Source organism: Dipteris shenzhenensis, chromosome 2 (assembly GCF_047967505.1).
Source record: "Dipteris shenzhenensis isolate YYH24624 ecotype China chromosome 2, Dip_SZ_1.0, whole genome shotgun sequence".
Lineage (NCBI taxonomy): Eukaryota > Viridiplantae > Streptophyta > Polypodiopsida > Gleicheniales > Dipteridaceae > Dipteris > Dipteris shenzhenensis.
In genome coordinates this window covers 64,381,213-64,394,201 of record NC_141597.1, presented here as the reverse complement: position 1 = coordinate 64,394,201, position 12,989 = coordinate 64,381,213, and the positions used below count along the sequence as shown (strand labels likewise).

Genomic DNA, 12,989 nt, shown 5'->3' with positions numbered 1-12,989 from the left:
TTATTGTTACCCCTTTTTTAAAAAATTTTCAGTTTCAGCCCCATGTAGCTTGTATGAGATCTCTTATCGCGCTCTTTGTTGCATAGCCCCGCGAGGGCTTTTGACGACGTTAATACATCATTGAGGAGGCTAGACACACGAGACAGAGAGTCTATTGCTGTTTTGTGGACTTCCACAAGGCATTTGACACAATACCACGCGCCCGACTCATCAGAGAACTCCAGGATTTGGGTTATGGACAGGGGGTTATAAGGGCTGTGGTGGCTTTATATGAGAGGGTGCCAAGACGTGTCCGCATTGGTTCCAATTGGTTTAGGACATGGTTGGCCCCCCCTAAGCTTCCAGTGAAGCTCGAGTTTTACCGCACACCTTGTCTCCAGATCTCACCAGAGGGATTCATCATTCCGCCAGGATACATACAACTACATTTCCCTCATGCACTTTGGATTTCTCTTGGTCAGTTCAGGGTCTCCTCACATCGACTACGCATCGAGAGCGGACGAGCAGAGGGCATTCCACGAGAGAGTCGCATTTGTACCTTTTGTGATCTACACGAGATTGAGTCCGAGGAGCATTTCACTACCATATGCCTCATCTACTATGCCATCCGAGGTCAATACCACTGCCTCTTCCGCGACGGGTTTGGACCTCTTACTTGGCTCCTACTTTACCCAGACCAGCGATGTCTCACCGCCTTCCTACATGAGATGACTCAATATCGAGCCACACTCATGCGTGCTCAATTGCGTGACCAGTCGGGGCAGCCAGATCCTGCTTAGAGGCCCATCACCAACTTCTTCCGACTACCAAATCCAACACCCCAACTGACCCGACGTCATACACGGGATCAAGAGCCAAAGCCTCACTAGATGAGACAGCGGACTGATTTACTTTTCTGCGCACTAACATACCTGCTTTCTTCTCTAGTTCCGACACCTGACCGACCAATGTCTTTGTGGCACTAGTTCGACACTGAGTCATCTCCCGCCGACTTTAGCGACGACAGACTTCTAGAGGACAGCCCTCCATCATGGCTTTTATGCACCCCTGTTCAACACCAGAGAATCATTGATATCTAGCTATCTATTGATATATTTTTATAGATTTATAGACATATGGATGTACATGGATAGTTCTATCCTTCGTGATATTACTTGTTTTTTTTTGCTACGGGATTGTGGGTCCATCTTGAGACCACACCCGCCTAGTGCATTGTACAAGATTGTCTCATAGGCCTTTTGTCTCCCGTAGACTTTGATAAACTATCTCTCTCTCTCTCTCTCTCTCTCTCTCTCTCTCTCATATCAGATCGCCCAACTGGGGTCACCGTTGCATACATTCGTCATAGGGCCCCCCATCGCCCCAGATGTGCTACCGCCACCAGGCAGCACGATGTCAGAGACCAACCAGCCATCGCAAGATTCTTTTCAACCCATCCGACGGCCCCACTCTGATTGGCCTTTGCGCCCTACCCTCCCCCCTTTTTTGTACCATCAATCTAGTGCACCATTTTTTTCCACATCATCTGCGGATCAATCTGGAGATTGCTAGACACTTTTTGTATTTTGTATTTTGCATCAAGATCAGTATCAGTATCAGGACTAGAACCACCGTCCATCATACATACATACATACATACATATATACATATATATATATATAGGGTAGACACGGTCTCGATAGTCCATTTTGAGACCACCACCGTCATGTCCATTGTATCAGTCACCTTTAATCTTATAGACCTTCACGGTCTCCTAAAATTTTAGTAATCTCTCTCTCTCTCTCTCTCTCTCTCTCTCTCTCTCTCTCTCTCTCTCTCTAGTCCCATGGGTCTGTTGCCCCCTGTGGACAATAATATACGTCTACTTCTCTGCGTGTGTGTGTGTGTGTCATCCTGAGGCGTTGGGATAGAAGGTACACACAAAGACAAGAACTTGGGTTCTCTTAGCAGGTACCAAAACCCCTTCTCTTTGTCGAACCAGCCAACTTGAATTATCTGTGCCTGATAAGCAAAATAATCAACTTTTAATCACATACTCTTAATAATTTTCACTAAAGTTTATGATCGACTTACTAAGTATTAATGCTAATAAAACAAAAAGTGCACAAAGAACTTTCTCTTTACTACTACCAATCATCTTTACTTGGAGAAACCAAATTACACATAGGATGTTTGAGATTCACAAATTCAATGCACCATATATTGCATTAATCAACAATAGAGAATGCTTAGTTTACGACTGATCAATCAGTTTTGCAATGTGAAAGAATCCCCACCTCCCTTCTTCCCCATTGGAGTCCTCTCATGCAGCATTGCCCCATTTCCCAATCCCCCTTTCCTCCCTCTTGAAGTGGTCTCTCTCTCTCCGAGTGTAAAGCCCCCTTCTTGGAACTGGCACTCGAAGGCCAATCTTGGATTGGTGCTTTAGACATAAACTATCAGGGAAATGATGCAACAAATGGAGGCCTTCAGGAAAGATCCTCGGTTGCAGCATCTATTTGCCCAAGAGGAGGCCCCAATTATAGCTCAGGATGTCCATTTTAGTGGTTCCTGATCTATACAAGGCCTTTGTTGTTGAATGTGATGCATGCGGAGACAGCATTGGAGCAGTGCTCCAGTAGGATGGGCATGTGGTAGCATACGACAGCAGAAGGCCCCGTGATGCGGAATTACATTTAGGGGTCTATGAAAAAGAATTATTGGCTGTGATCCATGGTCTCACCAATTGGAAACGTGACCTTTTGGGAGCTGATTTTGTTGTTAAGACGGATCACCAAAGTCTCTCGTACTTTCTGACACAAACAAAGCTATCTGAAAAGCACTTTAAATGGGAAAATTTGTTGTCCATGTTTCATTTCAGATTGTGTATGTACCAAGAGTAGAGAACAAGGCAACAGATGCTCTGTCTAGGAGACCTCAAGTGCATAATGTCACTATTGCCTATCATCAAGACTTACAAGATATGCAGTCCCAATATGCAAAGGATCCAAACTTTGGGGAAATTCTCCAGCAAATGCTTGAGGGACAGTCCTCTAGTCAGTACTCCATGAAAGATGGATATCTCATGAAAGCTGATTGCCTATGCATCACCCGAGGGTTAAGGCAGAAAATCATGGAAGAATGTCATGCACCACCCTATGCAAGACACAGAGGGATTGCCTCAACCACCCAAGCTTTGGAAAGATACTTCTTTTGGCCAAGAATGCGAAAAGATTTCTATTAGTTTGTCACAGAATGCCTAACTTGTCAAAAGGTCAAGTATATAGGCATAAGACACCTAGTCTTTTGATGCCACTCCCAGTACTAGAAGGCACTGTGGGAAAGTATAGCAATGGACTTCGTGTTTGATCTGCCAAGATTGAAAAACGGGAATGATGGGATATGGACTGTTATTGAGCGCTTTATTAAGCAAGCTCATTTCATTCTAGATAAAAAGACAATTAAGGTAGATCATATGGTAAGGGTGTTTATTGCACAGATATTTAAGCACCATGGGATGCCTAAGTCCATTGTAAGTGACCGTGATCCCAAAATGACCAGCCTATTCTAGAGAGTTTTGTTTGACAACTTGGGGACGAAGTTGAATTCTTCTTCTTCATTTCATCCTCAAACAGATGGTCAAAGTGAGATAGCAAATTCCACTATATTGGATTTGCTTAAATGTTACCTGGCTGAGCAAAAACTAAGTGGGAAAAGTATCTCCCATTGGTGGAGTTTGCCTATAATAATACAATGCCTAGCTCCACAAGAAAAGCTCCATTTGAGGTCATCTAAGGAAAAGTAATTTTACCCCCAATCCTTCGGACAAAGGATGAGATTTTTGCAGCTGATGAGTATGTCAGAGATCTCGAGACAGCTTTCAGCCAGGTACGGACAGCCATAGAGAGGTCTCAGTTAAAGCAAAAGGAAGCTGCAGATAAACATAGAAGGCAGCTTGACCTCAAAGTTGGAGAGTGGGTACTTCTAAGGTTTGAGAAGACAAGGCTCCCCAAGATGAAGGGTAAAGAAAAGGCGTATGCTAAACTATTCCCCGGGTACTATGGGCCATTCAAAGTCATACATGAGATAAATCCAGTATCCTTCCGATTGGAGTTGCTAGATCGCTGGAGGATTCACAATGCCTTTCATGTGAGTCTTCTCAAGAAGTACCAGGACCAAAACCAATGGAACCAGTTCTGGAAGACCCACCAGTGGTGGAAGATTTGGAGGAGATCCTCCAACCAAAACAAATTGTGTACCATACTGTACATAAGGGCCCCCAAGGCAGGAAATTTTACAGATACCTTGTAAAATTTTAGAACTATTCGGCATTACATGCCAAGTGGATGGATGCAGACATGTTGTCTAACCATCTAGAGATCTTGGACATCTATAAGGAAGCTTGTTGAGGACAACAGATTAGAAGCCGAGGGGATGTCACCACTTATAATTAATCATTGGATTAATAAAGTTGATCAAAGTTTGATTTGAATCAATGCATTATTTAATGGTCAAAGATGGGCAGATTCCAGTCAAGGACTTGACTCAGGATTAGAGACCCAGGTAGTTGTTAATTAAGAATTTAATTAATCAACCAAAGATTTTGTGAAAGGACTTAGTCAAAGCACTGACTTTGTCCTAAAGGAATTTGGAGGAATCCAAGTGAAGGGGAATCGGACCCCAGTGGATTAAGTCCAAGGAACCAGATTATATTAAACGAGACTACCGGCCCAGTGGATTGGCAGTAGCAATTCCAAAAACTCGGGAGAATACGGGAACCGGCCCAAGGGTTAGACTAGGTGATGGTGCTTAAAGAGTTGGCATGAGAATAACAAAATGCATGTAGCGACGTGTGTCAACCTCTCTAGTGTTCATGTATTAATAGGTGAAGAGCTCTGTGGAGTTCAGAACAAGGAGGCTTTTGACAAAATACATAGTGGTTGTGACATGGATGCTCATGGAGTAAATGCATCTAATGACATGTGTCGAGCTCAGTCGTGTTTAGAACTAAGAATTTTAACAAATTGTATGCCATTATTGCACAAGTGTGGCAATCATTACGCCCAAAAAAAATCCGACACGAGTGCACACCCGTCTTAAGTTCAAAATCTCACCCACCAACACGTAACGTTGTAGTCTCAAAAGTGCCCTCAAGATAGTTGTGTGATTGGCTTCGGTCACCTGAGAACCCAGTATTGACTTCAGTCAAGAGACATTGATCTTGGTCAAAGGGATTTGACCTTGTTCAATGGAATTGGAATGACCCACCAATATATGTTTATGTTGTGTGCACGCATGTGGGCAATGGGGAGTTCCCTGGGATGTGAGCTGAGTTCTCTTGGAACATGTTGGTTTTTTTTAAAGCCAGCTTGTTTCTCTTTTCCCATTATCAGTGCCTATGGGATTGCTGATTTGTAGGATTGTATTGTGAAGCATCAATAGATGTCGGAGAAATGAACACATCTTGTTTTGAAAGTATACTTATTTTCAAAGGTGGAACTAGATCATCTTTCACATCTCCATTCTCAAACTGCTCTTGTTCACCTCTCTTGTTTGACCTCCGTGTATGTCACATTGATGTGAGAGCTTTGGCGTGGGCAAGGCAACATCATCATCTTCCTAAGCAATGTCACGGGCTGGAGGCTAGAGCAACTCCAGAATAGCCACAAGCAAACAATAGCCAGATTTTCATTGTCTACAAGCCAACTACACACAACCACTCTCCTTAACATAAAACTTCCAAATACCAAATATACTAGAAAAATGTTATTGATGGCTTGATGATTTGGAAAAGGAATGAGGAGTGCAATGGGGACGAAGATCAGTGGACAAATTTGCTCGAGGTATCTAAGATAATTATTGCTGTAAACAAAAGATTTGCATGTGCTACTACTACATTAAAGTATGTTTTATGAAATGTGGAGTCCCTCTTCTTTGTATGAACAAGCAATGGTTGAGCCATAGAAGAGGGTTAAATGTTCGACAATAGATGAATTTAGTCTCTTTCATAGAATGAAATTGTTACTTTTGGTTGAGGTCTAACCAACATAAAGGTGGCATGGTCCATTACTAAGAGCTTCTCAATTCAGATAAGCACTGCAAATTGGAAGTATTGAGCTTACATTGGCGTGTTGAGACTAAAATGAAATAATAAGTTTGGACTATGGTTTGATTAGCCTTCTCCCTTCAGTGCTAGCCTTCATTATGGCTGAGTCTGACCAGAACCTCCGTAGCTTTGTCAAAAACTCAGTATGTAGACTTTTGTATGAATGTATGCTCGTGTGTGTGTGTTAGAGCATATATTGATACAGAGTTCTACACCCACTACTGGGCGCTAATGACGTTAGTGGGGATGTCATGGTAACTAGTCCCTACTATGCATGATGGAGTTGATGGTTTATAATTGATTTGATGACTACCATGAAGTTATAAATTGCACTTCTTGTTTAAAATTTTTAATTTTCATGTGATGAGTTTGGGCATGTTCCTGAATTCATCTAGGGATATATTTTTGCCGTATTAGCGGACATTCAAATTTCCATTTGTGAAATTTTCGCCCAAGTTACGCATAAACTGTGTCTGCAAATTTTCAACAATATACTATATAGGGATACTAGTTGCATCTATCCCATCAACATATGCATTCTATTTTAGATTTTTATTTCTTCAACTACCCCTGTTGTTGTTTGCATTAGCATGCATTAGTGTAGACTTCTCTGTCCACCATTAGAGGCATAAACTGTGCTTTACAACTTGGTAATTGTCTACACCTTTCTCAATATTGTAGGAACGTATGCACAATTTGATCTGTCCAGAAATTGTCTTTGTTTATGTTCTAACATGATAGATCAAGGAACCACCTATGCTACTCTCAAGCAAAATTTTCTTTTTTCTTTCTTTTTGGTGCAGCTACCCTTCTGTATTCGTTAATTCATATAGTAATGCTCCCTTCAGCAATTTCATGTAGTATTTACGGCTTTAGCTGATTTATAGGGGCGATACCCAAATCGCGTCTTTTGATCTCGAAAATGCTAATTCTTGGTTGCTCTCTAAAATTTGTGGCTTGCAATTACCTCTTGTCTCTTATGGAACTCATTTTGTCTCCTCTTTCAGTCTGAGATCCAACTTTACTATATAAGGCATACTTGCACAAACTGCTTGTCGACATGGACTATTCCGTTCTCGCTTACATTGGCTTAAATTCCCCAGCGTATTCAACAAACTGTTGTAGGCAGAAGTCAAGAAAACTTGATATGCCTATGGATCCGAAGCCTGTAGCTCTTTTCCAAAAAGTTCTCAATTTAGTTTTGTTCTTTTATGAACATCTCAATCTTGACATCATGGGTGCCACTCTATTAGTTTCTATGCAGCAAGAGTAACGTGATTATCAAACAGATGATTCCACATGCCAATTACAGACGACATTATCTTCAGCTGCGTACACAATCGCATATGCTGACAATTATCCCAAACGTCACAAATTTGTGAACTTGCCTTATCTAATGGGAAAATCCGTTAAAACCAACAATGACGAGGTTATTTGCCCCAAGTCGAATCCATCTTTGCTCTGTACCAATTTCATATGTCGTCTGTGAGGATTATCAACGATTCTCTTTAGAGGGTGGAATTCAATAGCTCCGTAAACATTCCGTCTTCAGTCAACATATCTGGCCAGAAATCACATCGCAGACCCCATACACCACTGAATTTATTTCTTTTTGGCTAATCGGCAGATTGGAACAGCCGTACCCAAAACTATGTCATGCAACTGCGGGCATATCAGGATCCTTTTCTCTCTTGCAGAATCGGGATCGTTTGCACTTTTGTGTTCTTACGCATCACAATAGTTCCTTCTCATAGGGAATACATGCATAAGGATCTTTCTTACTCTTCCCTGATCGACACAGGCAACCTGAAAAGAAGATCCCCAGAGCAAGCAAAAGAGAAAGAAATAACTCTAAATGCAAGCAAAGCTGCAACTGAACTGAGATCTTATCAAAGCCAATATTCAAGCAAATGGGTGGTTGAATGCCTCCACAAGGTGCAATGAAGAGTGCAAGGGAAAGGGGAGGAAAGCCAAGGATGGCTGAGGGAGAGGGGAACATAGAGAAGAAAGAAGAGGGAGAAGAGGAAAGGTATAGAGAAAGGGGTAGGAGATAGAGGTAGAGAGAGAACTGAAAAGGCGTAGAGGGAGAACTTTTTATCAATATATACTCTCAGACACACAAGCGCACAAGAGCATACATTCATACAAAGGTCTGCATACTGAATTTATGTCAAATCTCTGAAGGTTCTGGGCAGACTCGGCCACAATCGAACACTCCGACTCAGCTCAAACAAAGAAACATGGAACTCAGCAAAGTCAAAGAAGCCAGAAAAGCAGGAAAATGGGCTGCCTACCAGACTGTAGAAGCAATGATTAGGGATTTTATATCCAAGCCTAAAGACTCTCCATCTTAAACTGATGTAATGAAGGCCACCCTACGATAGGATCTAGAATGTAGATGTTGTTTTGCTATGTGATAAATAATCTCCAATTGAGTTGCCATGGGCACTCCTTGATTTTTTGGTTGTGCTTTTTGCCTCCTAGTCCCGCAACGGCTTTTGAAGTCATTAATCAGAGATTGTAAAGCTAAGCCTCACTGATATACAAAAGGCCACTCACTGATGAGCATAGATCATAGATTTTTTTTTTTAGTAAGCTGGAGAGGAGATGCAGTGGGCACCCCTATCACCTGAAAGTAGTTTAGTTTAGTGATGCTGTTTTTGTGCCATGGGCACCCCGAAGTGGATTGTAACTAGACTTTCTTATGTTTCTAGGTCTCATAGGTCATTTTGGCCTTTTGTAGATGTTACTAAATCATTTTTTCTCTCTCTCTCTCTCTCTCTCTCTCTCTCTCTCTCTATATATATATATAAGAAAATTTACATGTGCAGAGAAAATTTACATGTGCAGGGTCAAACTCTGCAAAGACATGATACAAATGAATGTCCATTGGCTTGAAGGATGAATATTCAGCCCGTATCTTGTCCAGCATCCTGACCATCTCAATCTCACTAGCTCCACATCTCGGCCCGATACACCTCCTGCCCGTCTGGAACTCCAAGATGATACAAGACCACAACTGCTTGCAAGCTGTTTCAATCGCTTCCCTGGCACTGTCACCGACTCCTAGAAATTAGAATACTTATCACCTATTGGAACCTCTCTCTCTCTCTCTCTCTCTCTCTCTCTCTCTCTCTCTCTCTATCTATATATATATATATATATATGCCAAAGAACACAAATACTTACATGTGGCGTAGAAAAAAATATAGAAAACTCTGTCTCACATGGGGGATGTCTTACAGCATTTGATGGCAGATTTATTGAGATGACATACTCCAATCATTGAGAGAACTGTGACTCAGCTTGGAGGACTGGCAAAATGAAGCTGTCCCAAAGACCCCTTGTCATTAAATTCAGAACAGCAGCAAATAGAGTCACTCTTATGAGTATGAGAGGCAGTCTAAAAGGAACAAAAATATACCTAGATGATGATCTCACTTTAATGCAACAGGAGCATAAAAAGGAAGGCATGGCCGAAGTCATGGAGGCCAGAAATGCAGGGAAATGGGCTGTATACAGAAATGGGAAAATCATAATCCGAGTTAAGACAAGCAACAAGGGAGGCAAAGATCAGGAAGATCTATCAGATGAGGGCAAAGCTCGAGAAGAGTCAGCAGATGGGGGTTTATGACGGTGTCAGCCTCCTGGTTTAGATGCACTGCGAGATTGAAAATGGCTGTCTGGAATTGCAATGGGACTTTACGGTCTGACACAGGAGGCTTCTCAGAGACTTCATACAGCAAAACTGTTCCCCTTTTCTCTTAGTTCTGTGCAGGCTCCTTCCCCTTTGTTTTGACGGGCCTCCCCCTTTTAGGCTGCCCCAGATAGCCTATTGCTGACTGGGTGCAGCAAGTACTGTTTACCAATGTATGCTATGCAGGAATTGCTATGAGCTTAGATGAGGAAATGACAAATGCCAATCAGTATGAATGCATTGGATACTTGGCAAATTGCTGAAGCATAATGCCTACACGAGGATCTTTAGAGGATGTATGGGGGAAACAAGCACTGGATAATGCAGTGAATACCTACTTGACAAGTGCACCACAAAGCAAAGAGTCGGAAGTCATTGCAAATCTTAACAGAATCATTATGGTTCTCATTGATAAGGTCGAAAGTCTAGAATCCACCAATATTATACGTATGGCTCAGAAGTCATCTGTAGATAAGGCCCTACAAGAAATGCGAAGACAAGGGACTAAAATGCGAAGGCCCTAAGTTCTCAACGCTCTTCCTGCTTCCAGGTTCAGCCTCCCGTGCTTATACGTATGGCTCAGAAGTCATCTGTAGATAAGGCCCTACAAGAAATGCGAAGACAAGGGACTAAAATGCGAAGGCCCTAAGTTCTCAACGCTCCAATCTTCCTGCTTCCAGGTTCAGCCTCTCGTGCTGCCCAGGCGACCTGTTCCAGGCCCAGTTGGTCCTGATTTCAGCTCCTTGCTCCTGGTCCTCGGTTGTCCTGGTTCTTGCCTCCTGCAGGCCAAGATCTACAGATCAAAGTTCATGGTTGGCATGCCCTGTAAGTGGCAATAGGTGCAGCTCGTTTTTTTTATAATCCAAACTAATTCGCATATACAGGGTCTTATGAGATCTGCCGTATGTAACGTCAGTTATGTGCATGTTGTGTGTGAAAAAACTACTCTGTGATCTATGCCTCCGAGAATTAAGAGTAATCATGCGTGACCTTTGGCTTTGACTTGCATAGGCAGGATTCACTCCTATGCTTATTCCGCACGTTTCCGGACCAGGATTCATGAAGCGATGTTCAATATGATCTAATTTTGGCATGCGTATGATGTTTATAGACGGTGGCCTGGATGATTCTCGTCGCTCGTCTGTTCTTTTTCAAGCACAATCCATGTTACGAAAACTTACCAGAAAAGTTAAAGGTATCGATAAGGGCCATAAACGGAGGCCACTGGTCTTCTTTCTTTTCTTCCTCGTGCTGCTGCTCCAAGCTCATCACGCACATGAAGTAGAAGGACCAGAGGCTCCCATGCTGAGTGGGTGGCCGGGTCTTGTAAGGAAGGAATGCGTTATCAGTGCCGGTCATCCTCAGTGATCTCAAGACAACCATCTCTCTCTCTCTCGCGCGCGCGCGCTTCCTACTCGCCTGCAAAAATGGTTGCCTAGGGCGTGAGTTAACATCCACCTCGTTTTTTTAGCCTTGGTCGTCGGATGGGTGTGAAGTCTGAACATTTGTGAAACATGCCTTACATTTAAGGTGTAGTGAAGTATTTTCTTTTTATGTGAGATTTAAGTCCCCATACATATTTAAGCTTTGGCCCATCTTTATTCACTTTCACTTGCTCTTTTCCTTCCCTTGAAATTTATATAATATTTATGGACGTTTGTTAAAAGCATGGCCATAGTGCTTTAGCCACCTTAGTGTTAAAGAAATGAAAATAACTTCTCTGATTGTTGTCATTCTAGATGCCACACATGGCATTATGCATGGCCATAGTGGTTTTAAGAAACAAAAATAATTTTTGTGATTTTTCAGGGCTCTCATCACTAATTTTTGCTAGACACCCGCACGTTGATATCATTGCCAAATTGTGTTGGATTCCGATTCTAGCTTGATTCGTGAAGGAAAAGAGGCAGTAATGGACATGAATTTTTGGGTGATGGACCATGCTCCTTTCTTCGATCCCATGTTTAGGAGCTCGACAACCTACTTGATACGAAGCTCAAAGTTGATGTATGTTGTATGCCTTCTAGATTGTTTGGCAGAAATGGGGGTTTCTTCAAGCCAGCCCCCATGTGGCAAGAATGTCATCAAATAGTCGAGATTCATCCTCTATGGTCTCCCTCTTGACATGTGTCTTATGCAACATACTCGTTCCTTCATTGTCAAGCTTGCACTTCCTGAAGTGGCTATTAAAATAGCCACTCTTCTCAAACTCTTCCATATATTTCTTTGCAAATACTACCCGTGCAAACACGATGGATTTGACTTGCTCAATAACACTAGGTTTAATTGCTTTGCATATGCCTTAGCAAAGGCAATCGTTACCTCCATGTTGGTAGAGCATTGTTTTTTGTAAACCTTATCGTGGAAAACCATGAAATCCTATACACTTCAAGGCGTACATTGCTTTTACATAGAGGGAATCCCTAGGTGTTTCAAAAATACCCCTTTCAAAGAGCTCAGTCTCCTTCAAGGTCTTAGGTAGGTTGTATTTTGGTCTAACTTATTGATAGGCACCATTGGAGTGTCATCCTCTAAGTTTAGTCCTTCCTTACTTAGCTCTTCATCTTTGTAGGAATACAAAATTTCTTTTACTAGTCAGGTGAAAGGAGCCTTGAGAATCAACAAATCCATGGACTTCTAGAACTTCCTGATTTCCAAAAGTGCTCTCCGCTTAGGCTTCATATGTTGCCTCCTTCTCTAGGGTGGATTGTTCCCTTCCCCACTCCCACTGTCACCGCTGCCACCTCCACATCATTTGACACTCTTTCATGCATGTTGCTTCCGCAGTCTAGCCTATTCTGTGTAGGCCCTCGTGCCTTCAAGAGGTAATCATTTTCCACCTGTGGTGGGCCTAGCACAGGGAAGATCGTGGGGATTGGCACCCCATGGCCTTGGAGATAGGCCTGCTTCTTTCCTCACCTTGCGGCACTCTTCGGTATGCTTCTTTCTCTTCTTACTCTAACTCTCATGTGCATGAATACTCTCAGGTCTATTTTGTGAGGCCCCCTGTGCCTGTGCAAACTTAGCAGCCTACCTCCTTGCTACCATTGCTTGCTCTTCTATTTGTTGGGCTTGCCTTCATTGCTTTAGAAGGGTACGAATGGCTAGAGAGCGTGTGTAAGCAACCTCGATAATAGTGCTATGAATTGGTCGACCTGTTTGTTTAGTTCTTGCCATCCACGATTGTGACACTGATGTGTGAGGTG

General features: G+C 42.5%; 1 protein-coding gene across 1 annotated transcript in view; it reads right to left on the bottom strand.

Moving 5' to 3' along the window:
• LOC147905171 (uncharacterized) overlaps positions 1-11,287 on the bottom strand; it is a 35,385-nt gene extending 24,098 nt beyond the window's left edge. The window contains exons 1-3 of the mRNA XM_087390810.1: positions 10,965-11,287; positions 8,929-9,152; positions 1,923-2,002 (exon numbers count right to left, since the gene is read on the bottom strand). Coding sequence (XP_087246936.1) covers positions 1,923-2,002; positions 8,929-9,152; positions 10,965-11,166 — 506 coding nt within the window. The 5' untranslated portion in view covers positions 11,167-11,287. The remainder of the gene's footprint in view (positions 1-1,922; positions 2,003-8,928; positions 9,153-10,964) is intronic.
• Positions 11,288-12,989: the final 1,702 nt, after the last annotated feature.